Source organism: Sebastes fasciatus, chromosome 17 (genome assembly GCF_043250625.1).
Source record: "Sebastes fasciatus isolate fSebFas1 chromosome 17, fSebFas1.pri, whole genome shotgun sequence".
NCBI lineage: Eukaryota > Metazoa > Chordata > Actinopteri > Perciformes > Sebastidae > Sebastes > Sebastes fasciatus.
Window position 1 is genome coordinate 12538692 of NC_133811.1, and position 26797 is coordinate 12565488.

Below are 26797 nucleotides of genomic sequence, written 5' to 3' on the forward strand. Positions count from 1 at the left end.
TGGGAGACAGGGTTGCAAGTAAACTTTTAAATAATGCAGGATTTAAAATATTCAAAATATCACTTGATACCAAACTAAAGCCTTTTATTATAATTGGTTGGTTTTAATTTTTGTGTCGCATTATAAGATTTATTCAACTGTCAAATACGGATAATGGTATCAGTCTTTTAAAATCCAGCCTGGCTCTGCTTTGAAGTCAAAGCAAAGTGATTGTAGGGAGAGCTTCAAGGTAATTTAAAGTAGCCTGTCTCTGTTGATGGCAGATTTATTATCACCTCGTTTCTTGGGTAAAGTGAACGTTCCAAAAGACAGACGTGGTGACCTGAAATAAAGCAGAGTGCCTGGGCTCCTTTGAAATATTAGTCCATGCGTGCGGGGTGATTTTCCTGCAGACGTCCTTGATCCTACTGTCTCTAAAGGCAATCAGTGACTCCAAATAGTCTATCTCCTCGAGGTTATCAAATAGATTATTTTAGGTAGGCAGTTCGGGGCATGTGTATTTTGGGTATGAGTTATTTAAGAAAACATGCAGAATGCCCAAGAGACGTTGATTAGTTGGTTTTAATTTCTCCGCTGACATCAAGGCTGTTTAATGTGGTGTGAATTTGTCGCTGGGTCATTGACGGTATACACAGCGTGTGAAGAAATACATACACAGAACAGCTTTTATAGACAAGATTTATAATTAACTCTGACAAGAAACTTACCTTTTCTCCTTTTACACCAGCAAGACCTGGCAGGCCCTGTGAAAGCAAATAGAAGGTGATGTACAAATGCACGCAGATACATGATACACATACAAACCCACACTCTCAGACACGTGCAGTCATCTGCAAGCATCGTGCAAGCCTCTATCCTTTCAGGTAAAAATAACTGTTGACATAAAGCTAACCGCAGAGGCACACGGCATGTAATTGAGGTGTGACAGAAGCCAACAGAGATTTATTACACTTAGTAACAATTCTGCGGTAAGAGAATAATCCCTGCATATCCTATTTGTACAATAAGCATCATGCTTGATGCGCCCTTAGGGTGAAATCATTCAGCATCTCAAACTTTTCGCTCATCCAGATGCTGCTTAATCTGTTTCAACATGGCAACGAAATAGCATAGCAAGAAGCTGCTTTGGTATTGTGGAATATTTTATGATTTAATTTTCTATCATTAATTCAGATAAAGACGGCTCATTCTGACTGGTGGTGTATGCAGTATAAACATCAACTGCTGAACATAACTGTCTGTAAAATAGTGTTTCTGGATCAACATGTGCTTGTTTGTAAACTACAGTACTGTTCCATGTTCATTTAGTCAAGTTGTATTATTCATTGATGTTTTAAAGAGTCATGAGTAAAATAAACCATAAAATACAACAACGTAATATGTAATAAAATAACAGCACAATAAAACAAATTGTGGCAATATAAACAGTATCTTAAACTCGAACATAATGTGAGCAGCATGGATTAAAGAGTCCTTGGTTCTTTCGCTCTTGGCTTTGGGAGCTCAGAGAGCATCACGCTGCCCTCTAAAGGACGGACCAAGAAAGTCTTGAGAGGCCGTGACCTTTTTCTCATCTGACAATTCCTATTGTGTGTTTCTCTGTGTTTGCAGTGTGCAGTGTTGTGTGTGCATCAGTCATTTTTTCTAGCCATTTTGATCAATCTCACTGGTTTGCTTCCATTGCAAGCAAGGCAACAATGCAAACCCTTAAGGGGCCGTTCACATGCCACGGTTTTTGCGCCCTCAAATCCATTGTTTGATGTTGTCCAGTTGTCCAGATTGTTAGTGTAGACATGCGGCAGGCGCGCTCAGACGCCAAGCCCCTATTTTTCCAGGTACAACAGCTGCACCCCGAGATAAAAATAGTTCAACTTTTGGATCGCTGCAGCGCGCAACGCATGTCATGTGAAGAGGAACAACCAATCACAGCCGATAAATATCTTTTCTTTCTTCCGTAACAATCACTCTATGATAAATATATGGAGGAGAAGTCAATCATTTTATTGCAGGGCTATCGAGAGCGTTTAGGATCTGTCTCACGGACTATTTTAGTTGCTTCACCCTGTCCTCCGAGGACGTCACAACATCCAGTTGACAGGCCGGCCAAATTGACACTGACACATCGAGCAGTAATGTTACTGTGAGGGATCGACGGTGCTGGAAATCCATTTATCTTTGTTTTGACTTTGTTTAGTTTGTCAGTGATGCTTACTGCTAAATTACCACAACTACATCATCATCATCATCGCAGCACACAGGTTTCGGTTGCTTAGTAACAGCAGGCACTACAGGAGCACAACCTCCAAAAGCACCTTTGATAAAAGGATGAAAGCGGCACCGCTGGCGTTTTTTACCACGCGTTTTTAGACGCTACATGTGAACTGTCCCTAAAACAGATTTAAAGAATCTATAAAACCAAGTTACTAATTCCACAAAGCTGCCTGTGTACTTTTAGCAATCGTACCCGTTTGCCATCAGCTCCGAGACCTGGAGGTCCGGGTGGACCTGGAGGGCCTGGTACGCCTGGCTTGCCTCCTGCTCCGTCAGGCAATTTGATGCCGGCGGGTCCGCTACCGACCTCGGCCGGCTGGCACAGACCACACTCGCCCTGTGGAGGGACAGGGAGTCAGGAAGGTTAGTTTGCGTGACAATCAAGCTAAAGGATGCAAAGAGCAATACGTACGTCTACGCTTACCTTCTCACCCCTAAGACCAGGAAGACCAAGCCCAGGCAGCCCTTGTTCTCCCTGTCAAAAGATAAATATGATATTGATATATGTGGCATGGAAGGAGATAAAGTATTCAATGATGTTATCAAAAATACTGACATACAGATGGGTTTTTGAACGTAATTGGGAGATGCTTGTGCATAAATCGCACAAGTTTAACATGTAGAAAATGTTCAATATCCCAAGAAGGAAACTCTCCTGTCAGCTAAAGAGTGCATAATTAGCTATTAGTATCTAGCATACCATTTTGTAAGAACTGAAGTAGTAATACTCTACTTTACTATACTAGCTTTTTCTGGTTCTAATTTTACATGTTGTGTGTTTTATTGTTGTTTTAAAGGGATAGTTGGGGTGTTTTGAAGAGGGATTGTATGAGGTACTTGTCCATAGTAGGTGTATTACTTAGAGTAGATGACAGTGGACACGCCCCCAGCTTGGCGAAACAGAGAGGAGCACCGGCACCGGAGCAAAGCAATACAGTGCTGTGGGCGGGGCTGGCAGCAAAACAGATTTTAGCCACCTAGAAGAAAGTCTACGATATATTTAGAATATTTTCGCCGCGTTATCTTGCCGTCAGACAACCCTTTCCTTCCCCTTTCTGACGTGGAACTGAACTAAGAGTGAAACTTATCTATGCTATCTCCAAAGCCAGCAGGCTCAGATGACAAAAACAGTAAAGATACGTTTCACTTTCAGTTCACCATTGGAAAATATTCTAAATATAGTGTACACTTAAACAAGATTTTTTTTGGTGAGCCTTTCTTTAAGGTGGCCAAAATAAGTTTTTTTGCTGTCCCCGTCCACAGCACTGTATTGCTTTGCTCTGGTGGCGGTAATCTACTGTAGGTAATCTACCTACTATGGATAAGTACCTCATATAACCCCACTTCAAAACACCCAAACTATCCCTTTAATGGTTGGTATAATATCTGACAAAGGGACAACAGTTGAAAATTAGCCTTTTGGCTAAAACTGCCACCATCAGTGATGCTGATCAATGTGCATTGTCCCTAAGAATAAATACATGAATAAAAATACCATACTTTTTTAGTCTAATAACATTTGAAGCTAAAAAATCCATCTAAGCTCCTGCTTCATAGTAAATGTTTGCCACTGCTCTCTTACCTTTGAGCCTCTCTGCCCATCCTTGCCACCGGTTCCCCTCGGTCCGGGCTTTCCCTGTCACATGGACGCATTTCATTTAAGAACATCACTGAAATCAGGACGTGAAGCGAGACATTCTGTTTCAAAGAACTGCATCTGAACTTACCGGCTTTCCATCAGCTCCTTTGCTGCCTGCGCTACCCTGCAGACAAGTAAAAAAAAATCACTACAGCATCACACAGAATTTCACAAATTGATAAAAATGGATGGGTCTTTTAAATTGGTAATTCACATTTCATAGTAAGGTGCACCCTACAGGCAGCCATGTCAAATGATTTGGGTTTTTCACTACCTAAGCTTTTCACTAATAAGTTCCCTGCTGAGTAAAATCCCTATGGCAGACAGTTTTGGGTCTTAAAATTAGCACACCGCTGTGATTATCTTCCTCATGAAGTCTATTACGAGCCCCATCCTGCAACCTACTGAGTGAGTTCCCCTTACGCAAGACTCGTCTGCTATTGAGGTCACCGACTCTCAGTGCTGTTTCTTTTTATGTTGCAGTACTTACCTTCTCTCCTCCTAGGCCAGGTGATCCAACGCTTCCCGGCTCCCCCTGTGGAGCAGGAAAAATTGAACGATACATCATTTTAATGAAGGTGCTTATCGCTGCTCACACATGCAAGCAAACACACTGACGTTAACAAAATCATAAAAACAATTACCCAATCAGTTTTTTTTCAACCGTGTTTGTTACAGTGTATATAATTGTTTCCTTTCAGTAAGACCAAAGTCCTCCAACAATAACAAGATAAAAAAAACTCGTTATTGTTTTCACCTTGGTTGTGTTTATGAGTGTACTGCTCTGCTTTTCATTTCAGCACTAGAATCACGTTAATTCTTTCTCAAACAGACTTACCTCCTCTCCTCTCTGTCCGATCCCAGCATCTCCCTTCTCACCCTTCTGCTGCAGGGTTTGGGTGTGGACACCGGGGACAGGGTTAGGGGGTAACTCTCCGAGAGTGGGGCACACAGAACACGACTCTCCCTAAAACACGTAGACAGATCAGAGGTGGGTCAGAGATCATCTCCAAATAATTATCCAAATCAAAACAAACTAAATTATCATGGTTATGAATGCGATCCTGTAACAAATGCTAAATGTAAAACTATGCGCACAGGTTTAGCAAGACATACAACATGAAGTTGACAGCTGAATAAAGTAGTCTCAACAAGAAATTGTTCAACCTTGAGCCTAATAAAAGCTGACCTTTTCTCCTTTGAAGCCACCTGATCCTGGTTCCCCCTGCAAAAAAACATACAAAAACACAGACAAATTAGTCCAAGCTCGCTCAGGCGAACGTGTTTGCTTTGAGTTGTTGTGTCTAGACATGGTACTGGAAGCATACAGTGGTGCAATTGTTGCAGATGTTAGAGTTTATTAGAAATGTGTGAGTAGGTAGGTGTGGGTGTGCGTGGACTTGAGCAGGTTGGCATTCATTCAAACTAAAACAGTCCAAGTACACGTCAAATAAATTTCCCCCCAAAGATGATTTCTGTCATTTTATGTAGTTCTTATCACACTGATGTATGTTCAAGTGTTCAAGTTTGGTTTTAATTAGTTATTTGATGCTATAAAAAGGGAGTGAGACGTTACGATTGACAGCTGCTCTGAGTGAGGCTCAGGAATGTACGAGAGAGGAGATGTAACTTTAACTTTTTATAACCGTCACGAGTCTGTGTAATAGAACGTGTGTCAATTTGATCATAAATGTAGTTATAGAGATATTATGGTTAGTTGTTGTGTCTTTCTAGCCAAACAGCTACCGTGGTGCTAACGTGGCAGCTAGGTGGCTCATGCTGGCAAGCTGCGGCTGTGCTCAGCTTCTGATTTGCTTGTGCGGGTTAGTGAGCGGGACCTCGATGCCGCGGCTCCAGCCTCCCGATCACAACTGCGCAGACCTTCCAAATTGCATACCCTCTTGCTCATATATCCGCTGTATGTTGGGTCAGAGTAGCCAGAAAAGCATGCTGGCTTGCATACTGCAAAATGCAACCGGATGTAGTAGGACATCCTGGTATTTTTGGCATACTGCATTTGACATACTATGTATTGTGGGACTTACTAGATCTTTTATCTGGCATACTAATAGTATGGTAGTATGGGTATTGGAATGCACAGTCTGGCTCCAAATGACAAAATCTCAAGATAGCAGCTCCCGTATCCAGGATATTTTTGGCTTCACTTTCGTACAGTGGGTGGAAGTGGAGACGCGTTGTCCATTTATATATACAGTCTATGGTATGGGCTTACTAAGGTGCACTTTGGTCTCTTTCTGTGGAGTTTAGTCTGCATCTGCTTTAGGAGAGAGCCTTCTGCACTGCTGATGTTAGCACATCTGAATGTGTAGGAATGCAGATGAGCGTGTATAGGTCACGCTTTCCACAGAATATGAATGAACCATAAGCTGTAAATGAATGAGGGGGGAACTCTTTACCTTCTGTCCTGCTTTGCCATCTCCACCCAGATGCCCCTGGAAAATATAGAGAAAGAGAAGAGAAGAGAAGAGCAAGGGATGAGCCAGAAGTATTGTTAGTTCAACTTTGATAGAGCGAGGTCATATCTCTCTCTCTCTCTCTCTCTGCTCTACCTTCTTCTCCCTCTGTCCTAACCAGGTATGACAGATGGATGCTAGCATTATTGGAAATCGTTGCACAGAGAATCTCATAAGGCTCTAGATTTATATTCTCCCCACCTCACACACAAATCATTCCCCATTTCACCTGCTGGGATAAGTGGGAAGATGTAGAATGAACAGAAAGAGAAACACAATGTACAGTATGTGTTGAGTCACTGGAGAGAGGGAAAAGAAGATGTGTTAAGAACGCATTAACAAAATGACCTTTCCCTGGGGAGAATACACTTTTGACAGCATATCATGCTTCCTATCCTTGAGCTGCTGCGAGTATTACAAGGGCAAATACAACCCCAAGGTATAAATAAATGCCATACCTTCCCTCAGAATGATAGGAAAAATAAAATATATACACTATCAAACGAGTGCTCAAGGTTCAATCGTCAGCCTCAGCTCAGACTGTGTCTATGACTCTCTAATAAAACATGTGGCAAGATCGTAAAAATGTTAAACTGAACACTCAGGCAGGCAGGTTCAGAATACATTGCAGTTTGACATTACAGTACGTTCAAACTGTTGTACTTACAGACGGTCCTCTCTCTCCTACCCCTGGTAGTCCAGGCTCTCCTTTAGGGCCTGGCTTCCCTTGCAGAGCCACTGTGTTGCCCATGTCTGTAGGCAGCACGGGGCACACTTCGCACGAGTCACCCTGAAGATTGAGTCAAACACGCATTATGTGGATGAGAGAGCACACGGGCATGCGCATTAAGAGATTAAAGACAATGTTTACAGGTACCTTATCTCCTTTAAAGCCCGTTGGTCCTCTTGGTCCCTATGAAAACAGCAGAATCCCAGTCAGACACTGATGCATCAGCTCAGTTAGAATACTGCATAATGGAAGTTCATGCATGCATTGCTGAATATCAATCAAGGCTTAAAAAAAAAAAGTCTCTCACTGGATCTCCTGTCGATCCATCTTCTCCCGGAGGTCCTTCATCTCCCTGTTAACACAAATGACAGCATTTGTCTTAAGAATATCCTCAAAAAAAGTCTTGTCTAGTGTGTCATTTGGGGGTTTTGCTAACCACAGAACATCACTAAATCTCTACAGTGAAAACACAAGCGATGATGTTAATATGCTTGTCTAGAACTGTGGTTCCCCCACATTCCAATCAAATGAGTGGAACCACCTCACCAGTCATGGTACAAATATGGTCTTATGAATGGATTATATGCGGGGGTTTCTTACAATATAATTTGTCACGTGGCGAATGGTTAACCTACCGTGTCTCCCTTTGCACCACCCGGTTCACCAGGAGGACCCTGACAGGAAAGAAAAAGTACGTAAATATGTCTAGTAAAAGCACTTTTTGGTCAAACTGAGACCATCTCTACGACAAGTGTAAGGACACAATTATTTCCTCCTCTTTTGTTCTTTAAAAGGAACAGTGTGTGGGATTTCATGGGCTCCATTAGCAGAAATGGAATATAATCTTCATAACTATGTTTTCATTAGTGTATAATCACCTGCAACTAAGAATCGTTGTGTTTTCGTTAGCTTAGACTGAGCTCTGCATATCTACATAGGGAGCGGGTCCTCTTCACGGAGTCCGCCATGTTTCTACAGTAGCCCAGAACGGAAAAACCAAACACTGGCTCAAGAGAGCCTTTCACATTTTTACGTTACTTGAAGGCCACCGTAGTTCTCCGACACTCTTGTGAAACTGCTGCAACGAGAGCCACAGAGTGCAAAACCTTGGTACCTGCTGTTGCTCCTAAAGTAGTGTTATCAAGGCAAGGATGGCCTCTGAGCAAGGTGAACGGCGTTACCACAGTTTTGCAATCGGCGGCTCACGTTAACACACAGTCTTGGAAAGGGAAGAGTGAGCGGAGGGGTACTCAGTTGGTTGCAATCTGCAACCGCACAACTAGATGTCGCCAAATCCTACACACTGTACCTTTAATTAAAAAAACAAGTGTGAATTCACAATAGCTGCGACTACATACGACATGCATTCATACATTCACACACAACATCACAAACACATGCCAAATTTCAGCCTCCATCAAAGGCCACAGCAACCAACAGAACGAACTATAGAGCTGCTGGTTGCAGCTAAAAACACACTTACTGGCAGGCCTGGCTTTCCAACTCCCGGCGGGCCTGGAAATCCAGGCTTCCCTGGCTCCCCAGCCAACCCCTCAGGACCCACCAAACCTGGGGTACCCTGGGAAAACAAGTTCAACACAGCTCTATTAAACCCACTGAACTGAATGTGTGTGACAGACAGGTTGATGGTAGAAACTCCCAGACTTAATACAGACATACCTTGTGTCCCTTGGGACCGACCACACAGATGGACCCCGTTCGACCCTGGGAAATAGTGACAGACAGATGGGGAAGACAGCATCAGTACGGTCAGCGACATCATCAGTGTCAGCCCAGAATAATCACGCAAGCTCTACAGAAATCCATCTCTGAAATGTCTGCATAAATTGCACTTGTTGATTTCCCCTCATTCGTTTGACATTTCACAATTGGAAATAGAAAGAGAGAATTGTAGAGTCTGTAAGATGTATTATCTTCAGCGGTGCAATATTTTCTGGCTGCCTGATTCAAGTCACATCAACAAGCGCATTCATATTCACGATGTCAGATGGATGGAAGGCTTAAGAAAATCTATCCTCCACCGAAATCCATCTGTCCACGACAAGCACTTAGCCCGGTGAACAGCTAAATGGGAGTGCGTCTGATGCGGGAAACCGGGGGAATATCTGGGAGCACACACGCGTCGTAATTTGTTCCTCAAAACTTTCCATGCGTCTACAGGATCACCGCGCTGAACAGGGAAGATTAAAAGGTGTAAGTCTTCCTGAATGGGCGCCTGCCTGTGTGAGAGACGAACAGCACAGTCAATGAGGCAGCATTGATTGTGCAAGCTTTGTTGCTCTAGCCTAATCTAACAGGCATTAACGGGCCGACTTAACGCCATGGGAGAGTGGAAGGGGGAGAACACATATCAATGGGAGTCTAAGCTTAAAGAGTAATACCATATAAGTTTACTGAATATCCGCTCTTAGCCTGATAATACTGGTTGCGCATGTGCATGTGTGTATTAGTGTGTTTGTGAGTGAATGCTCATTTTTTTAAAAATATAGATATTTCAAATAGGGCTGTCAAAGTTAACGTGATAACGCGTTAACGGCACTAATTTCTGTAATGCATTAACGCAAATCGTGATTTTCAGGTTGTAACGGGCTAATAACAATACATACTAGAAGTGCACTCGGAGAGCGCAGACCTCCGCCAAGGCAGGTTTCATGTACGTTGCTGCCTCGCGATTAAATATTTTAAGCGATTGACAACCCTAATTTCAAAATAACTGTTTGACTTAACTTCGAAGCAAATGCCATGTCTTCTCATTACAGAAAAGGCAGAGTAAAAGATAAAATAAGTACAAAAAAAACAACATACGTCCTTCCCTCGAGTGCCCGTGAGACCTTGCGTACCGAGATCTCCCTTCTGACCCTTTTCTCCCTACACAGTGCCAGCGAAAAGAAGGTGATAAACATACAGAGAGACAAGTTCAAATAATTAGGGGTTAGAAATTAATTAGATGAACATTAAAAGGTCACATCGTCATTATTCATCACTGAAAGTTTCTTAAACCTTTCACCTTGTACCCTGCTGCTTCGCCCCAGTGGGCAGGCAGTGCCTGTGGAGAAGGGGAATGGAGACAAGGCCCGGATCAATGACCTGGCTCTATAGAGACATCACACACACACACACACACACCACTGGAGCATAGCAAACAACACAGTGACCAGTCAGCAACCCTTATGGACTACCAGCAGGACCCATATGCTCCATTCAGACACACACGACCTGAGAAACACGGGCATGCAGGCACATACAGATGCATATACACGAATCAGATGCATCAAACGTATACGTAAGACACATATGCACATAAATGCATGCACACACAATGACTCGTGGGTAAATAAACATACAGAAAGCACACACTCATCCCCACTGCATTATTAATACCGGGACTGGATGCTTGAAAATTAGGCTTTTGAATAAGGATCAAACTAAATAGCTGAAGGTTTGGCGAGGTTTGGGGAGGCAGTGGGATGTGTGCTGTAGCAGAAGATTGGCACTCACCGGCTCGCCTCGCTCTCCCTTCTGGCCCTGGGGTCCCTCTGTGCACTGAGGTTAGAGACACTTGGTTGGCATGTATTATCACAGACTAAGTTTTTTGGCCAATTTTCAGGTTCGTACTGTGCTGCATGCAAAATAACGAGACAATGATTTTCTGCAAAAACGAGGCACGGTGCGAGACCGCGACGGAAAAGTTACTTACTGGACCTGAATGGGAGCCAGAACAGCCATCACCCTGAGATGGAGAGATAGAGAAGAAGAGAAGAAGAGTGATTGCTCACGGGTCAGGAACAGAATCGGCGAGCGACTGGAGAATGCATATCAGCTAGATGGTGGATTGGTCCATAGCCAGCATCATATTAGACTACATCATAAGTGTGTGTGTTTATGTAGATAGGTATCAGTGCTAGGCGTGTCTGGGCACATGTCATGACATCACACATTCCCCTGATATTAGTCTGACTACACACGCAGATGTATGTGTATATTGTGTATGTCTCTTCACACTCACCTGGGCGCCTTTTTCCCCTTTCAACCCTGCAGCAACCTGCAAAACACACACACAGTCACACACTCTGCAGTACTTTTGACATCTTCTAATAAAAAGAAGAAGTGAAAGTAAAGATCAGTGATCCTTACATTTTCTTCCCTATTCAGGAATATACAACCAGCACACTACAGACAGACAGACACACACAGAGAGAGAGAGAGAGAGAGAGAGAGAGACAGAGATAATTATTATACTGCATTTGATATTCGAGTTGTGCGTCTGCGTAGAAGGACGTTTGTGAAGTAAAAAATGAGTTGTAGTTTCTGTATTCGCCAGGTGGTGGCACTGTTAAACAAAACTAAACATGTGCTGAACCCCTTTGCTGCTACAGTACGCAGTTAAAAAGGATGGGAGGTGGGCAAGTGGGCACACACACACATAGACATGCACTCATACGCACACACAGAGCTCCCATGGGAGACGGAGATCAATAGGAATGTCTGATTCCCACAGCACAGGAGCGAGGAGACCAGCTGCTCCTCACAGGAGGGCACACACACTCACACACATACCAAATAAGGATAATCATTATAAATAACCGAAGCTGGGTTTCTTTTTTTTCTTTTTTTTAGCGGAAGCGAGTAATTAAAGCTGAATCCCCCCCCCACACCCGGTGTTTTTTGGGAGTCATGCTTTCACACACCAGGCTGTTTGCATATATTGAAGCAGTGACTATGAGCTTGCTGAGCCGATGAAAGGGAGGCTAGTATAGCAGCAACAGAGACAATGTGTAATTCTCCCTCTTCTCCCCCCCTCCCGACCTCACTCCCTCCTACAAGCTACAAATCTATCAATGGCTGGCTCGACCAGCTGCAGTGACGAGTCACTCTTTCCGAGCTCCTCGTCTGGCCGTGGGCTTAGTCAAGTCCTCATACAGTTCCATTTAAAAACCAGCCGTGCCTTTTATTGTTTATTCTCTACATTCAGCTTTTAAAATGGAAAAGTCACATTGCTGCGAAAGAGCAGCGTACTTTCTCTGCACATTAAGAAATGGCAATAAAATATCCTTGTAACTAAGCCCACTTTGCTGTCTTTACTACTCTCAATAAAGAGAGCAGATTTGAGAATCTCTGAAGATCATGCACAACTATGCTTACTGTATATTAAGTTGGTATGTCCATAGGTTTTTGTTGTTTGCATTTATAATGTATATATTTATAAAGTACGAGATATGCAGTGGTTTTCTAAAAACATCTAGGATCTTCGTCCTCCAGAAGATTCAACCTCTCCTTTCCTTTGAGGCAGATTTGTGATATATAAATAAAAAAAGAATTGAGTTGACTGTTAGGCTTGGTATTCAGTAGTGGCATTTCTATACTTTGCTTTTTTACAGTAAACTATCCTATTGTGCATTGTTAACTTATGCCAATAAGTTAAGTATAAGCGCCATTTACCAGCCCCAAGTTTGTGTTTATTGTGATTTGATTGGAGTTCAGTGAGGAATATATTTCAGTGTAATGTTAGGGAAATATCGTTGAATATTTGGTGTGATTTCATTCCTGTATATTTGAGCTCTGTGATTTTTTTGTTGTCATCCAGTGCGGCTCCGTACACGTGTGACCAAAGGGACAGGAAGTGAATTTTATTGTGAAGGGAATTTTTATTTTGAAATATTCAGTTGATTAAATAAACCAGCGGACGGCGACGCATCACGGTTGTTTTGTCGTTACTGTTGGCGTTGCTACTGAGCCGACTCAACGTGTAAAGCAGTCTCGTGTCGTCCTTGGAATGTGGTTATTGATAGAAAGTAAGTTAGGATTAAAGATAAAAACAATGAAGGCTAAAGATAGCCACTACATGAAGGTTTCAAATAAATGGGTTGTCTTTATGTATATTAATGTTGGCAGTACAACTCATAAACTCTAGAGCAGGGGTCAAGCAGCTTGCGATCTACCAGTTTCTGAGTGGTTCAAACAATATGTACATAAATTTGATAACAAAAACTCTTTTTTTAAGCCATGTCTATCCAATCAAATTCACAGACATCCAGACCCCCTTCTGACACAAAATAATGATTTGCCAATTAGCTGTCAATTCAACTAGTTACGCTGTTTTCATGTTTGGTTACATCAGTGACGCCGTAACATGAGGCAATGTTAGCAGACTAGCACACACCAGATTTGACAATGACTGCAGAAAATAGCCAGGCCAATAAAAGTAAAAAATATATACTATTTCAATGAAGAATGTTTGTTTTTTTATGTGTGTGTGTCTCATTTGCGGTGTGAGTGTGTCAGTTGGTAAAAGATGCAATGCTGAGCGCCACTTCACCAAAGTCTACAGCAACTTTTCATGTGTTCGTAGCAGTCTACGAACAGATAGACTAAAGGAGTTGAAAACAACACTTAAAATACAACAGTCTCTGTTTACCAAACTGACAAAGAAGACCAACGGAGCAGAGGCTTCGTTTAGTGGCGCACATCCTAACGAAACACAAAAAGCCCTTCGCCTATGTAATAGAGGTGATGACTGCGGTGGCTGAGACGTTATTAAAGAACCATAAAAGTAGGACGGAATTTATGTCTGTTAGGAGTAGCTCTCAGTCATTTTCATTCTGTCAAATTAGCTCTCAGAGAAAAAAAGGATGGAAACCCCTGCTCTAGAGAATGAAACATCCCAATAACAATCCCAAATTAGCCGCTAAATGCTCCAATGTGTGCGCTCTAGTCGCTAAACTGCTCTATAGATCTGAGTGAAACTTTGTCAGCGATAACTTTGTGTGTGTTCGTCACCACAAGCGATTGTTTTCATGTTACATTTCATCCATTGGTAATATATAAATAGTACAGCTTTGAGTGTATCAGTCTTGACAATTGGCATCCAAAGTTGTGTTTTGGCACAAGCATCCTAGTCAGTCGTGCTATATTAAATATTTAACATCCAAATAAATAGGCTCACTTTTTGACATCTAACATGCCACTACACACTCTCATTCTGCATCACGCACGCCAACATTTATGCTCATTTATTAGCTTAAACATCCCAAAAGACTGGAGACAAAAAGACAAAAGGCTGCATTTTTGGCACCAGCATCCAGTCAGTGAGCCTTGTTGTTTTTGGTATTAAACATCCCAATGGGCTCATTTTTTTGGCATCGTCTCTCTAGCGGCCAGGACTTGACAGAACAAGGGCAGCCCCCAGCACACTAATGAAAATCTAATTACAGTACAAACATACATTAGTACTTGCCTGGGTTGTGTGTTTCAAACATATGTGGGGGTTTATGTGCAATTGCCACTTTCTCTAATGCATAACTTACTCTGATGCATAATCAAATGGCAAAGACAGGAAGTAGAAGCTGGGATTTTTATTTCTGGAACAGCCCTTTGTGTTAATAAAATTCCTGTTGAGCCTTTTGACTCACATAACCATGAAGCCACTTATATAGGAGGAACAATCCATAGAGGAATAGCTGAAGCAGCATGACATGAACACTGGTGGAAATTGGTTTCTGACTGAGCTTTAGGATTGTGCAGCAGAAGTCAAATCTACCCCTTATTACCATAATCACATTAACACACAGGCCTGCTTGGCATATTTGTCGGTATTTGTGTTGCAGTACATCTTATCAGGTTGTATTATCAAATGAATTCCTATGGGTATTAAGCCTATTTTTTTTACCCTGGAAAAAAATGTCGCCTGTGTAAATTGACCAAATTAAATTCACAGTGTGGAAAAAAAGTCACTTTTGTTTCTATGCAAGTGTTTGCCCCGAGTGGCAGGGCAAGCTGTGTGCTCAAACCCAGGTAATAACCTACATTGAGGAAGTCAGGGGAGGCGACCAGCTGCATTAGTAAGCACACACAGGAACAACATAATGAAGCGTCTGGAGTTTTGCATTCTATTTGTGAACAGTACACGCCTATTGTAGGTGAATGACAAAATTAATAGGCAGTAGCAACTCCCGACAGAGACTCGGCGCATAATGAGGTGTAAATCAGTCCTCGGTCAGTCAGCAAGCTGGGTACGTGTGAGGGAGGGAGGAGGGAATACAGATAGACTATTTCTTTTTCTAACCCCATGCACAACATATATATATATATATATACACACACAACCTGTTCTCACTCCCAACTCGTCTGACACTAATGCACGGAGGCACCCTTTTAGCGTCTACATGCGACGCATCGAGCTTTCAACTAACTCGAATGTAAACCCACGCGCGGCATTGTTACATGCTCAGAGCAACTGACATGGTATAAAGCGTGAAACAGTCTGCTTAGTAAGCTTGCCGCACTGTGTTCAGGCATACAACGATTACACTACTTGCCCACCACCCCCATTTAGTTCATTTTGGCATATCAGCGCCGTGTAACCGTAAGCGACCTTCTTGGTCTGAGCCACTGTGCCGTCCCACAAGTCTCATTAGAAATTCAATACTGTAAAGTCAAGTGTGTGTGTGTGTGTGTGTGTGTGTGTGAATTGTGAGGCTTACTTTCTCTGCCAGATCCTTTGATGCAAAAATCTCCTGTTGGTAGACAGAAAGAAAAAGGGGAAAAAAGGAAAGGAAAAAAAAAAAGAAAACGTCAGGCCTTTTTTCTTTTCACATCACATTTGAACATGACCTCAATATTACTACCATTTTTTGGCTTCACATTGGTCCAAAATGTGTCTATGTTTAGACACTATTGCTGACAGTTTCATGGCCAAACCTGTCTCAAAACATATTCAGACATGCTGAATCAAATAGCTTTGAAGAGCATTCACAGAAACATTATTTAGTCAGGTTTTCTCCATTTTTGGCAGCACTGTAACCTACTTCTTGTTTCAGCCCTAATTCGGCCTCAAATTGTGCTGAGAAACAAATCTACATTTTCTAAATTCTTCTCAAACCTTTGAGCGTATTGTTTTTATATTCCCAGTCACTGGCAGTTCTGCTGCAGTTTATAGGAACTGGATCTATTGAAGATGTTCCCAGGTATGGAAGCAATTGCATTTGAAAGTCTCCAGAATATCAACATCATATGACATCTTTGGCAAACTGTTGTTTTCCTGTTGCATGTGCAGCGCATCCTTTAAACCTTATTGCCATTACAATTCATTGCATCAGATACACAACAAAGAAAATGAGAAATAAGGGCCATCTTGGTTTCACACATGGGTCATTAACAGTCTTTATTCTGAGTGAAGAAAAGAGATGAAAGAGGATGAGCAGAGAGAGAAAGAGAAGTATTGTACCCCATGAGCCCGGAGGCAAGTGAAGAGATGGACCCTGCTGTGCACAGAGTTACAAATCAAGCAACAAAAAAAAAAAGAAAGTCAACGACAAGAAACATGGAGGAAGGACTGGAGAGCTGAACGGAAACAATTTGTTCAAGACTGTAAGTTAGAAGGGGGAGAAATAAGGAAAAGTTTCAGCAAAAGGGAAGGAGGGAGAAGATATGTTACAGCTGGTTTTGGACTTCAACATAAAAAGTCAAGTAGAAACACACTGAGAGTGGGAAAAACACACAAAGAAGCATGTGGCTCCTCTGAGGACCAGATGACCTTTCTGCTGGGAGCTGGGCTGAAAGCAAGGGGGGGAAAAAAGAAGTTTACATCCTACGCTTGAAGATGAGAAACAGAGGGTTGGGGAGATTTGTCATACCTCAGCAAGGCAGTAACTGCTGTGACCCAAACAAAGACACAAGCAATGGTACACACACCTCTGCACCAAACCTGATCCGACTAGTAATTGTAAGAACAGGTCATCACTGCGGGCGGTAGATTCATACTTATCGTACAGACAGTACTTAATGTTACACTCCTATAAAATTGTTGAAATTAAGACCTTTACACACTGGGGGCCCGACGAATAAACAACACGAAAATGGGAAATCCTGGCCTGCAAATATTATATGTCCAGGGCTTTTATTGTGAAAGGTGAGAAGGGAAGGAGTGGATCTGGTCTACTTAAGAAGAAAAAAAGGTAGAAAACTGTATGTGACAGGGTTAACAAAGGAATATACATCCACAGAAATGGTAATTCACCAATAGCTGACCCCAGTTTACCCTGCGCTCACTCCAAAGCAATAATGTACGGTAATCTTCCCACATACAGAACACATGACATTCCACGTACGCTGAGTTTAATACGCCGTCACTCAGTGAGGCTTAGTTTAATGAAAGCAGTGCTATGGCTCAGTAACATCTGGCCTGCACACTGGAATCTTGGATTACATTGATCATTTACTGTGTATAAAGCTAACATACAGATAAAAATAGAAACATACTCAAGTAAGTGTGTGCATGTGTGAGCACCATGTGAAATAGGGCAAAAGAGAAAAAGAGACGGCGTAGATATAAAAAGGGAAAATGAGGACAGAAATGCATCTGGGCAGCATTCGTGGCAGTTACGCATCTGTAAGGAAGATGGTGAAAACATTACTACGCTTGGAATATTGTAGTGTAAGGCTAAACATCTTAATACACGTGTTAAAACAGTCAGTCTGCAACTGATAGCAGAGAAGAAGGAGAGAAAGAATGACAGGTGAGAGAGAGAGAGAGAGAGAGAGAGAGAGAGAAAGAAACACAGAGAGAGAGATGGCATGCCAGAGTTATTGTCTGGCTGAAACCACCTATGGGATTGATTACTGTGTCCTGAAGTCTGCCAGAGCTCTAAGTTAACACCAGCTCTCCACAAGACAAACACCAAGCCCTAATGAATAGATAATTGGATATAGATCCCATTAATATGAATGATGAAACAAGCGGCTGTGGAAACAAAAATAAATTGCCTTTACGTTATACTGGACGAACTTCATGTATCACGCAGCGCTGAGGCAGACATAAAACACATCATGGAAATTTGTGTAAAAACTCCTCCCATGTGTTGCATAACGCTCCATTTGTCACGCGTTCGACACTGCCCGTGGACACTTTGAACGATCGCTACCAGCAGACGTAACTGAACTGAAGTCAGAATAAAGCTCAGAAATGCTAAAGACTGCAGCAGAGCCGAAAACATGTTTTCCTCTGCAGAGTTTCAAGGAAGAACAACTAAGCCATTTGGTATAAGTCCTAGAGGCCAGTGTTTGCTTGCCAGCAGGAGCATCTAAGACAACTCAAACTGTCTCAAGAACAAAGCTGTTTGAGGCCAAGCCCTTGTCTGTGTCTGTATGCGTTATGTCCATGCCTGATGGGAGCCATGTGTTGTGATAATTCATGACAGTGTTTATGGAAGATTCAATAACATCTTCCCTCTCTCTATGTGTTACTGGATTTAAAAAGCATTGATTTTATAATAACTAAAGCATACAGTATTTTCAGTTTATATGGTGTAATCTTGTGCATACTTTCATGAGTTTGTGTTCAAATGTCTTTCTTTGTGTGCATTTGTGTATTTACCTCGTTAAAAGTGTTTTCCAACAGGTCATTTTCAGCTGCACGGCGGCTCTTGGGAGTGTCTGGTGGGCACTGCAAACAAACAACAGACATAATTTAAGACAGGGTAAAAGAACATTGTGATTCCCAACCTGAATCCTATAATTCTTTTTCGAGCGGGATGTAAAAATCGGACCGGAAGTACAAAAGTGAAAAATGTCCTAATCTCGTCTTATGCTTTCCTGTAGTTGCAAATTTGTAGTGTAGTTGTAATATTGCAAGACACGTTTTTCTTTGGGATAAGTCTCTTCTTGTAGGAATGATGGAAACAGTCAAATCATGACTGTATTTAAAATAAGACTAAGCGTTTATAACCATGCTAGCAGTTTTATGAAGCTGTACCAAACCTCCAGGAAGAGCGCCGGCCTTTGAAGCAAATTTTACATAGTGGCCATACGGTGGAATTACAACTTCCGTGTCAGCCACGTGATGCCATTGGGCCCAAAAAGACTTTTTCCCATAGACTTACATTGGGAAAGAGACTTCTGTAACTCAGCGGATCATTTTTCTTTTTTAGGTAAATCAACTTCCCAGTGAGAACACTTGAATAGCCCTTATTTAAATTTTATTAAATTAACTTTTAAATAACACAGTGGTACAGAAATCCAACCGTATTACTTTCCAAATACTGCACTTTTTGAGTGGAAAAACTAATCTTTCAATTAAGACCTGATAATCAGGGAATTGAGACATATGTTATGCTGTTGTTGTTGTTTTTTAGTATATTTCTGGTTGAGCTTATGCTTCAATTTATGTTGATAGCTTAGAGTATCATTACATCATATTTATATGAAAATAACAAAGCTGCATTTTTTGCTTGCACTAATTACTTTAGAAGACCTATTCTCTCAATTAAGATTTGACAATGAAGAAGTATTTATGTTCCTTATGTAAGCCATACTTTTGATAAGGCAAACATTTGTTAACTTATTTTTGCCAAATAAATGAAAAGCATGTTGAAATCAGAACATGACCTCCTCGCTGTAACATAAATGTACCGAACCGAACTGAAAACCGTGACCCCAAAACCGGGATATGAACCGAACCGTGAATTTTGTGAACCGTTCCAGCCCTAATACATACTACTGTTTATTCACACAAAAGTATGTTGAACGATAGTTCTTATATTGAGTATATAGTGCATAGTATATCATTTCGGACACAGCCTTAGGCTTTATAGCCATGCTAGCGGGTCTGCAAGGCTGTACAGTACTTCTGCACTGCGGTGCTTTGCGCTAAATGCTAACATCAACATGCTAACATGCTCACAATGACAATGCTAGCATGCAGATGTTTAGCAGGTATTACATTCACCATCTTAGTTTAGCTGTCAGCATGCTAACATTTGCTAATTAGCATTAAAAACAAAGTAGCCTCCAGCTAATGCTGATGGAACCATAGTGGTGGACCAACCCACAATATTATCTGACATTTGTTTTTCGTACGTACTCTATACATTTCTGGTGATGAGCGATTGATAGAAGACAGAGGAATAGACCGGTAACAGATAATGAGTCTACCGTAGCTCCGTAATCTACCCTCCAAAAATGTCTGCGGCGCCACAGAATGCTCCGCAAATCCCATTCCCTACAGCAGAAAATGGTTCTCATCCAACCGGGTTTATTTGAAATATCTTGTTTTAACACAGTGAAATTGAGCTAAAATGTCACAAACGTTATATGCAATGTCAGAGCAATTGACAACTAGCAGTTCTATCTCTTTCCTTTGTGTTTCAAGAAGCCGCAGCCTTCGTGGTTGTGTGAGAATGCGAGTGAGTGCTTACACATCTGCGCACACATGCTCCTCCACTTCTCATTTCAAACTTAAACGCAGCTTGCAGGGAGCCCTGCAGCACACATGCCTTGAGCAAAGGAGAAGAGGTTTCCTCCTTTAAACTCCTCTAATCAACAATTCTACAGCGTTCAGTCCTTCCTCCAGAGGACTCTACAGTTTCAAACTTCAGAGGGAACTTCTCACCGTATTTGTATCCCTCTCAAAAATTAATTTGGTAATGAAAAAGACACATGTACGCATGCACGCACGAGCACAGACACCCTGGAGAATTCTGACAAAAAGTTGGCTGAGCATAAAAATACCTTCAGCTTAAAAATAAACCCAAGAACTGGCTGTTTGCAATTCTCCCCATACCTGAAGTGAACAATCACTCGCTCTCTCTTTTTTTGTCTGTCTAACAGAAACATGCTGTTGTGTTTGGGTCCAATGAATCTGTTTTCTACTTCTCTGAAGCCTGCAAACAATAACTGCACAGAAAGTACACATCAAGAGGTAAGAGGCAAGACAAAAAGAGAGAGAGATATAAAGAAAAAGAAAATAGTGTAGAAAATGGTATTTCTGAGGCGACAAGAGCGAGCGAGTGATACTTTCAATTAGGCTTTTAGTCACACTTTAGGAGTACAAAGAATATTGGCAAACTGCAGTTAATGTGACATAATTGCACACAATGGAATTACTCTAAGCTCCAGTCAATTTGTTTACATAATACCCTATGTTAAACAAAGCCTCTGAAGTTGATTGTGTTAACTAACATAAGACAGGCTTTTTTCATAATTGTAGAAGCCTAAATCAAGTAATTGACAGAGTGCTATATAGTAAGGCATGTCAAACATTTTCATCTTCTTTTGGATCACCTAAAATGAGTTGAAAGAAAATAATTGAGCACAACGCTTTATGAAGACAAAGTGTTGCTGATTAACAAGAAGAAGCCACCAGAGAAAATGCAGAAACTGTTCGTGGTTAATTCTCATAGCACTTAGCTTTTTCTTGCAGCTGTTGCACAGTAAACCTTCCAGCAAATAACTAAATCAGGTCTAGATTAGGTTTCACCGAGGAAAGTAGTTACTCCAAATTTTTCCAAACTGAGTGGCAGACGCCTGTCAACTGAAGATTTGTGTGAGCCAGAAACCTCTAAAGACACAATTGTAAAGCCACAGCAAAGCCTTTCCCCCCCTGATGATGTTGCTCCACACTCATACTGCACCTTATCCCCACGTGAAGACTGGGGTTAGACTGAAAAATTTGGGGTGGCAATGGGCCCAACTGGTTAAAATGGGTGCCCCTTTAAACTGGCATAATTGGTTCAAGTCCCTTGTTGAGAAACACCCGATTGAAACCGCCCTCATACATATTGAATATAAAGCTATAGCCAGCAAACTGGTTAGCTTAGTTTAGCACAAAAACTGGACACAAGGGGACCCAGATAGCTTGACTAACCAGCTGCTGGCTCAAGCTTGATATTTAGGTGTGGACTCAAGTCAGACTCGAGACACAAATTTGATGAAAACTCGACTTGAACTTGACTGAACCAAACTGAATTTCTATCTTTTGTTGTTTATTGCTGAATGCCTGAAAGGTTGTGTTTTTTTTTTAAACTCTGGACTCTTTATTGTTTGTGAATGTTATTGGGATTTGCATTTTGATTGTCTTACACTTAATTCCCCAGATCCCCTTTGCTTGAACTAATCCTACAGCATCCAATCAAGTTGCAGGAGAAAACCATGAATAACGAACATTACGTTAGTGAGCATGAGTTGGCGCCAGTTACTCTTTTGTTAAAATGGCATTACATTTGGGGGAAGAGCACATTATGACTTGTTTAGGACTCAAAACTCAAAGTTTGGGATTTGACTTGACTCAGGATTTGGCCTGTCTTAACTTCAGTGCAATGACTTGAGACTTACTTGTGACTTGCAAAACAAGGACTTGGTCTCACCTCAGATACTTACTGTTCAGACACAAGAGTGGTATCCATCGTCCCATATAACTCTCTGCCAGAGAGCAGATAAGAGTATTTCCCAAGAATGTGAAGGTTTATCATTATTTGTATTATAGAGGATGATGTGGGAGAGAATTCGGTGTAGAGCAGTTGTGAATAGTCTCTGCTCCACGACACAAATGCATTGTTATTGTTAATGATTGTTTATCAATTAATGACGGTCTTACCCGTGCTCCAGGTATCTCACAGCAGGCCTCCTGAATGGCGAGGGTCGGGTCGCAATACAGCATCACCTGCTGAATGTCCATCTAAGGAAAAGAGGGTGAGAAAGAGAAAGAGATTGATGTATATAACACGCAGGTCTCCATAAGTCCTCTTGTGTAATAATGTAAATAAAGTTTAAATGAGGTAATAAACGTGGCTGAGAGCCAATTCATTTCTCATCTATATAAAGTATTAGGAAAGCACTTTGTCCAGAGATTTACGTGTGTGTGTGTGTGTGTGTGTACGTGTTTGAACACTTCCTCCCTTCGCGAACAAAATACCCTGCCTGCTCGCTAACTAGGCCGGTTAATTGATCGTCAAACTAAGTGCCTGGATTACTGGATCTATTCAGCGTTAATAATCCCGACTCCCAGGTAGTCGGCTTGTTTTTTTAAAATCAGGACTGAATGAGATTACATCAAAGAAAACAGACCCTCAGGGGCATAGCCTGTGGTCTAAAACACACACATGCATACATACAAATGTGAATATACACGTGCATGAAGAGAATGATTGATTTCAGTTCAAAGGCCTTTTATGGGAGGTTGGTCCACTAGAAATATTTCACTCTGTCCAGAAACAGAGGGGTCTGGAAAAAGCCTATAAAAATTGTATATGCCAAGGGTATACTGAATTACATAATGCAGCACAGCACTACCATGCCGTTCTCTATGGTAGAGGTCCCAATAAGGGATTTCAGTTCATTCAAAACAGTCAAGTAACAGTTTGTTCTTCACACAGAGAGGAACTAAAGGTCACCACACTTTCAAACAGTTTAAAGTTTAGATGACATTTACATTGCAGAGCTTAAACTAGATCAAAAGCTCTTCAACAGCCAAGATAGGGCAGTCACACGCTGCATATTTAATCAAAAGCTCACACAAATTCTCCTCTCAGTTCTTCTTTCCCAATCCTCCAAAGATCCATACCTGCACAGGCCCAGCATCTGAAGAGCGAATGCCCAGCAGAGTGTGTCCGTCGGTGGGCAGAGCTCCGCGGGGCTCCAGGGGTTTGGCCTCGATGGAGTTGCAATCCACGTGGAGGGAGGCGGCTTCGCGCTGCACGCTGAGGGCCACCTTGTGCCAGCGCAGGTCCATCAGGGCCTCCACGCCCTCGCCGGTGAAAACGCAGCTCACCGGGTCAGCTCCGGGCTCTGCCCCCCTGGCACGCAGGGACAGGGTGCCATCGGCCCCGTTGAGGTCTACAGAGAGCTGGGTTTCCAACACAAAGTGCTAATTAAACACCAAAGTAGTGGGAATATGTACACGCTGCTTCCACCTAACAAAGCTGTTGAACACAGTAGCAGAGATGAGCTAAAGGGGGGAAGACATATTAATTACACACACAAACAGTACGGCCAATCAATCACTCCTAATGAGGCGTCTTGGCCTTCATCCATCATACACATTGAGTATTTAAATCTCCTCAGACTCGTAGTGATTATGGGGACTGTGAGGGACTCCAGTGCTTCATCATGGAACACACATGAATAACAATGAAGGTGAATGAAAGAGGATGATGGAGGGAAGAGTGACAGAGGGACGAGGGAGCGAGAGAGAGGGAGGGGAATCGGATGAAGAATAAAGAGAGGACAAAAGACGCGTCGAATGAAAAGGGGGAGAGGATTGAAAAGGTGTCACGGTAGAGAAGAAATCGAAGGGCAAAGTGGATGACTATGCAAAAGAGAGATGAGAGACGGGGGGGAATGAGTAGACAAAAGACGTGATGAATAAAAGGTAAGGGATCGAGGGGGAGAGGGAGGGAATAGTGATGGGAGGACGGAGAGGCGGGGGGGAATGCGTAAAGCCGGCAATGTGGAAACAGAGTGAGCTGCACCTGGGGGTATCCCTGCTGATCGGATATCTGGAAGAGGTAGATGGTGTCTCTCAGGGCAGCCTTCTTTAACGCCAGGGTGAAGATCAGGGTGAACTCCTCAGGAATGCCGAGAGGAAACACCTCACTGGAACACACAAGTTCCTAAAGGTCAGGGACATGTCATCCTCCATATAGAGTGAAACTATGTGCAGGAAAGTTTACAGGGGAACTCCATCAGGGTTATCTTGGCTTGGGCTTGGATATTGTAAATGTACAGTGTAAAATCAAGCCTGTGTTACAAACTGGGATCATAAAGAGTTTTAAGAGTCTAATAAAAAGATGCTATAAATGACACTGACCAACCCCCTCAATCCACTCCCCATATTCATGTATTCTGGTTACAGATACAGGACCAGGAGGGGTCTGCCTTTGTTGCTTTTGACCATAGACTGTATATAAAGACGGAGGACATGACAGCTCCCCAAAGGTGAAGCCAAAACATCTTGATCGCCCCCTTGTGGCTGGCTGCAGTATAGGTCATAAACCCCAACCCCCTCCATGTTAGCGGATTGGACATGAGCCAAACTAAAAAAGTTAAAGTAAACGTCAAAGACATTTTTCCCAAAGATGGTTTCTGGTATTTTAACTAGTTCTTATCACACTGATGTATGTTCAAGTGTTAATTTTTCTGATAACTTTGGTTTTCATTAGTTATTTGATGGTATAAAAAGGGGGTGAGACGTCATAATGGACAGCTGCTCTGAGTGAACTTTCCATAATCGTCACGAGTCTGCGAAATAGAACATGTGTCAATTTGATCATAAATGTAGTTATAGAGATATTATGGTTAGTTGCTGTATCTTTCTAGCCAAACAGCTACCGTGTTATAACGTAGCGGCCAGGTGGCTCACACTAGCAAGCTGTGGCCATGCTCGGCTCCTGACTGGCTCCATACCAGCCTCCTAATCACTACTGTGCAGACTCTGGCTCCAAATGACGTCAAAATATCAAGACGGCAGCTTCCATATCTGGGATATTTTGGCTTCACTTTTGCACAGAGGGTGGAAGTGGAGACGCCTTGTCCATCTTTATATACGATCTATGCTTTTGACATAGCAGCCCTTAATAAAATACCTTGATGTGTAGGCTACCTTAATGTATGTATAGAGGAACATTGCTGGGCATCTTACTTTAAAAATGTAATCAATGTGTCTGTACTGTGTGCATGTACAGGTGCAGGTAAGGAGTAGGAGCATGAATGTATATGTGCATATGTGTCAGTGTCCAGGTATATATTGTGTATATTTGTACATTTTTCATTTTTAGACATGTACATGTACAAGCTGTGAAAACTAACTTCACTCCGAAACAATAAAGACCATCTATCAAAGTAGACATAAATGCAGCTGGTAAGCTTTTGACAAATTAAGACATATTTGGATTCACATATCTTTCTTTGATGTCCTTGTGAGCACTGTGACAAACTAATCTTATTTGCGTTTCCTGTGTGAGCATCTTTAGATTCTATATTCCCGATTTTTTCCTTTTTGCTTTTCTCCCCACATTTTGTGACTGCAGCCAGCAGCACAATGCAAAGCTGTGTGTACTCTAACCCCCCACCTCTAGCATTTAATTTTCATAGCAGATACAGTCCAGCAAGCCTCATCCCTCAGTTTTGGTCAAGGGCATCTAAGCACACAAGTGTACGCACACACAAAATATTCACTGCATGGGTGTGTGTGATGTATTGAGAGATGAAGGGTTCACAAACAAGCCCAGTGAAATGCATGCTCACTGAGATGGTGAACACTTTGAAATATTCTCTCTTGCTCCATCTCTCTCTTGCACACACACACACACACACACACACACACACACAGAGAGAATTGTTGATGCTGGCAGCTGGTTTCCCGCTCCTCGAAGTGGGGTGACAGTGATTTATGACTAAGGGATGATCCAAGGGAAAACAGCCAACTACAGGACATCAAAACAAAGAGAGGATGAGTGGGAGAAAAGGTGAGGAAGAAAAAAAAAATTTCAACCTGGAGACCTGGAGAGAGAGAGAGAGAGAGAGAGAGAGAGAGAGAGAGAGAGAGAGAGAGAGAGAGAGAGAGAGAGAGAGAGAGAGAGAGAGAGAGAGAGAGAGAGAGAGAGAGAGAGAGAGAGAGAGAGAGAGAGAGAGAGAGAGAGAGAGAGAGAGAGAGAGAGACAACAACGAGAGGCAGAGAGGGGGAGAAAACTATGGTGAGGGACAAAGACATTCTGGGTAAAAATATGAAAATGCATGAGAGCTTGATATTAACTAATCCAACGAACAATATGTATAGGAAAAAGAGTGTGTGTCCAAGAAAGATAGACAGACACACACAGAGAAAGACAAATAAAGAGAGAAACCGATGTTGAGAGTTGTTTTTGCTGTCGATTAGTGACATGAGCTGCAGGG

The 26797-nt window shown here is 42.2% G+C and overlaps 1 protein-coding gene across 4 annotated transcripts in view; it reads right to left on the reverse strand.

The window, feature by feature from the left end:
- The window catches only part of col16a1 (collagen, type XVI, alpha 1), a 134643-nt gene that overhangs the window by 25086 nt on the left and 82760 nt on the right, over window positions 1-26797 (reverse strand). For 3 of the 4 annotated variants that reach the window (XM_074612782.1, XM_074612784.1, XM_074612780.1), the window contains 26 exons: window positions 24376-24499; window positions 23469-23750; window positions 22503-22583; window positions 18507-18575; window positions 15616-15648; window positions 11270-11305; window positions 11142-11177; window positions 10833-10865; window positions 10634-10678; window positions 10143-10181; window positions 9941-10003; window positions 8795-8839; window positions 8598-8693; window positions 7750-7788; window positions 7422-7466; window positions 7262-7297; window positions 7052-7174; window positions 6328-6363; window positions 5100-5135; window positions 4749-4877; window positions 4401-4445; window positions 3999-4034; window positions 3854-3907; window positions 2696-2746; window positions 2465-2608; window positions 708-743 (listed from right to left, as the gene is read on the reverse strand). In XM_074612782.1, the coding sequence (XP_074468883.1) occupies window positions 708-743; window positions 2465-2608; window positions 2696-2746; window positions 3854-3907; window positions 3999-4034; window positions 4401-4445; window positions 4749-4877; window positions 5100-5135; window positions 6328-6363; window positions 7052-7174; window positions 7262-7297; window positions 7422-7466; window positions 7750-7788; window positions 8598-8693; window positions 8795-8839; window positions 9941-10003; window positions 10143-10181; window positions 10634-10678; window positions 10833-10865; window positions 11142-11177; window positions 11270-11305; window positions 15616-15648; window positions 18507-18575; window positions 22503-22583; window positions 23469-23750; window positions 24376-24499 (1792 nt within the window). The remainder of the gene's footprint in view (window positions 1-707; window positions 744-2464; window positions 2609-2695; window positions 2747-3853; window positions 3908-3998; window positions 4035-4400; window positions 4446-4748; window positions 4878-5099; window positions 5136-6327; window positions 6364-7051; window positions 7175-7261; window positions 7298-7421; window positions 7467-7749; window positions 7789-8597; window positions 8694-8794; window positions 8840-9940; window positions 10004-10142; window positions 10182-10633; window positions 10679-10832; window positions 10866-11141; window positions 11178-11269; window positions 11306-15615; window positions 15649-18506; window positions 18576-22502; window positions 22584-23468; window positions 23751-24375; window positions 24500-26797) is intronic. The other variant, XM_074612783.1, reaches the window with a different exon arrangement.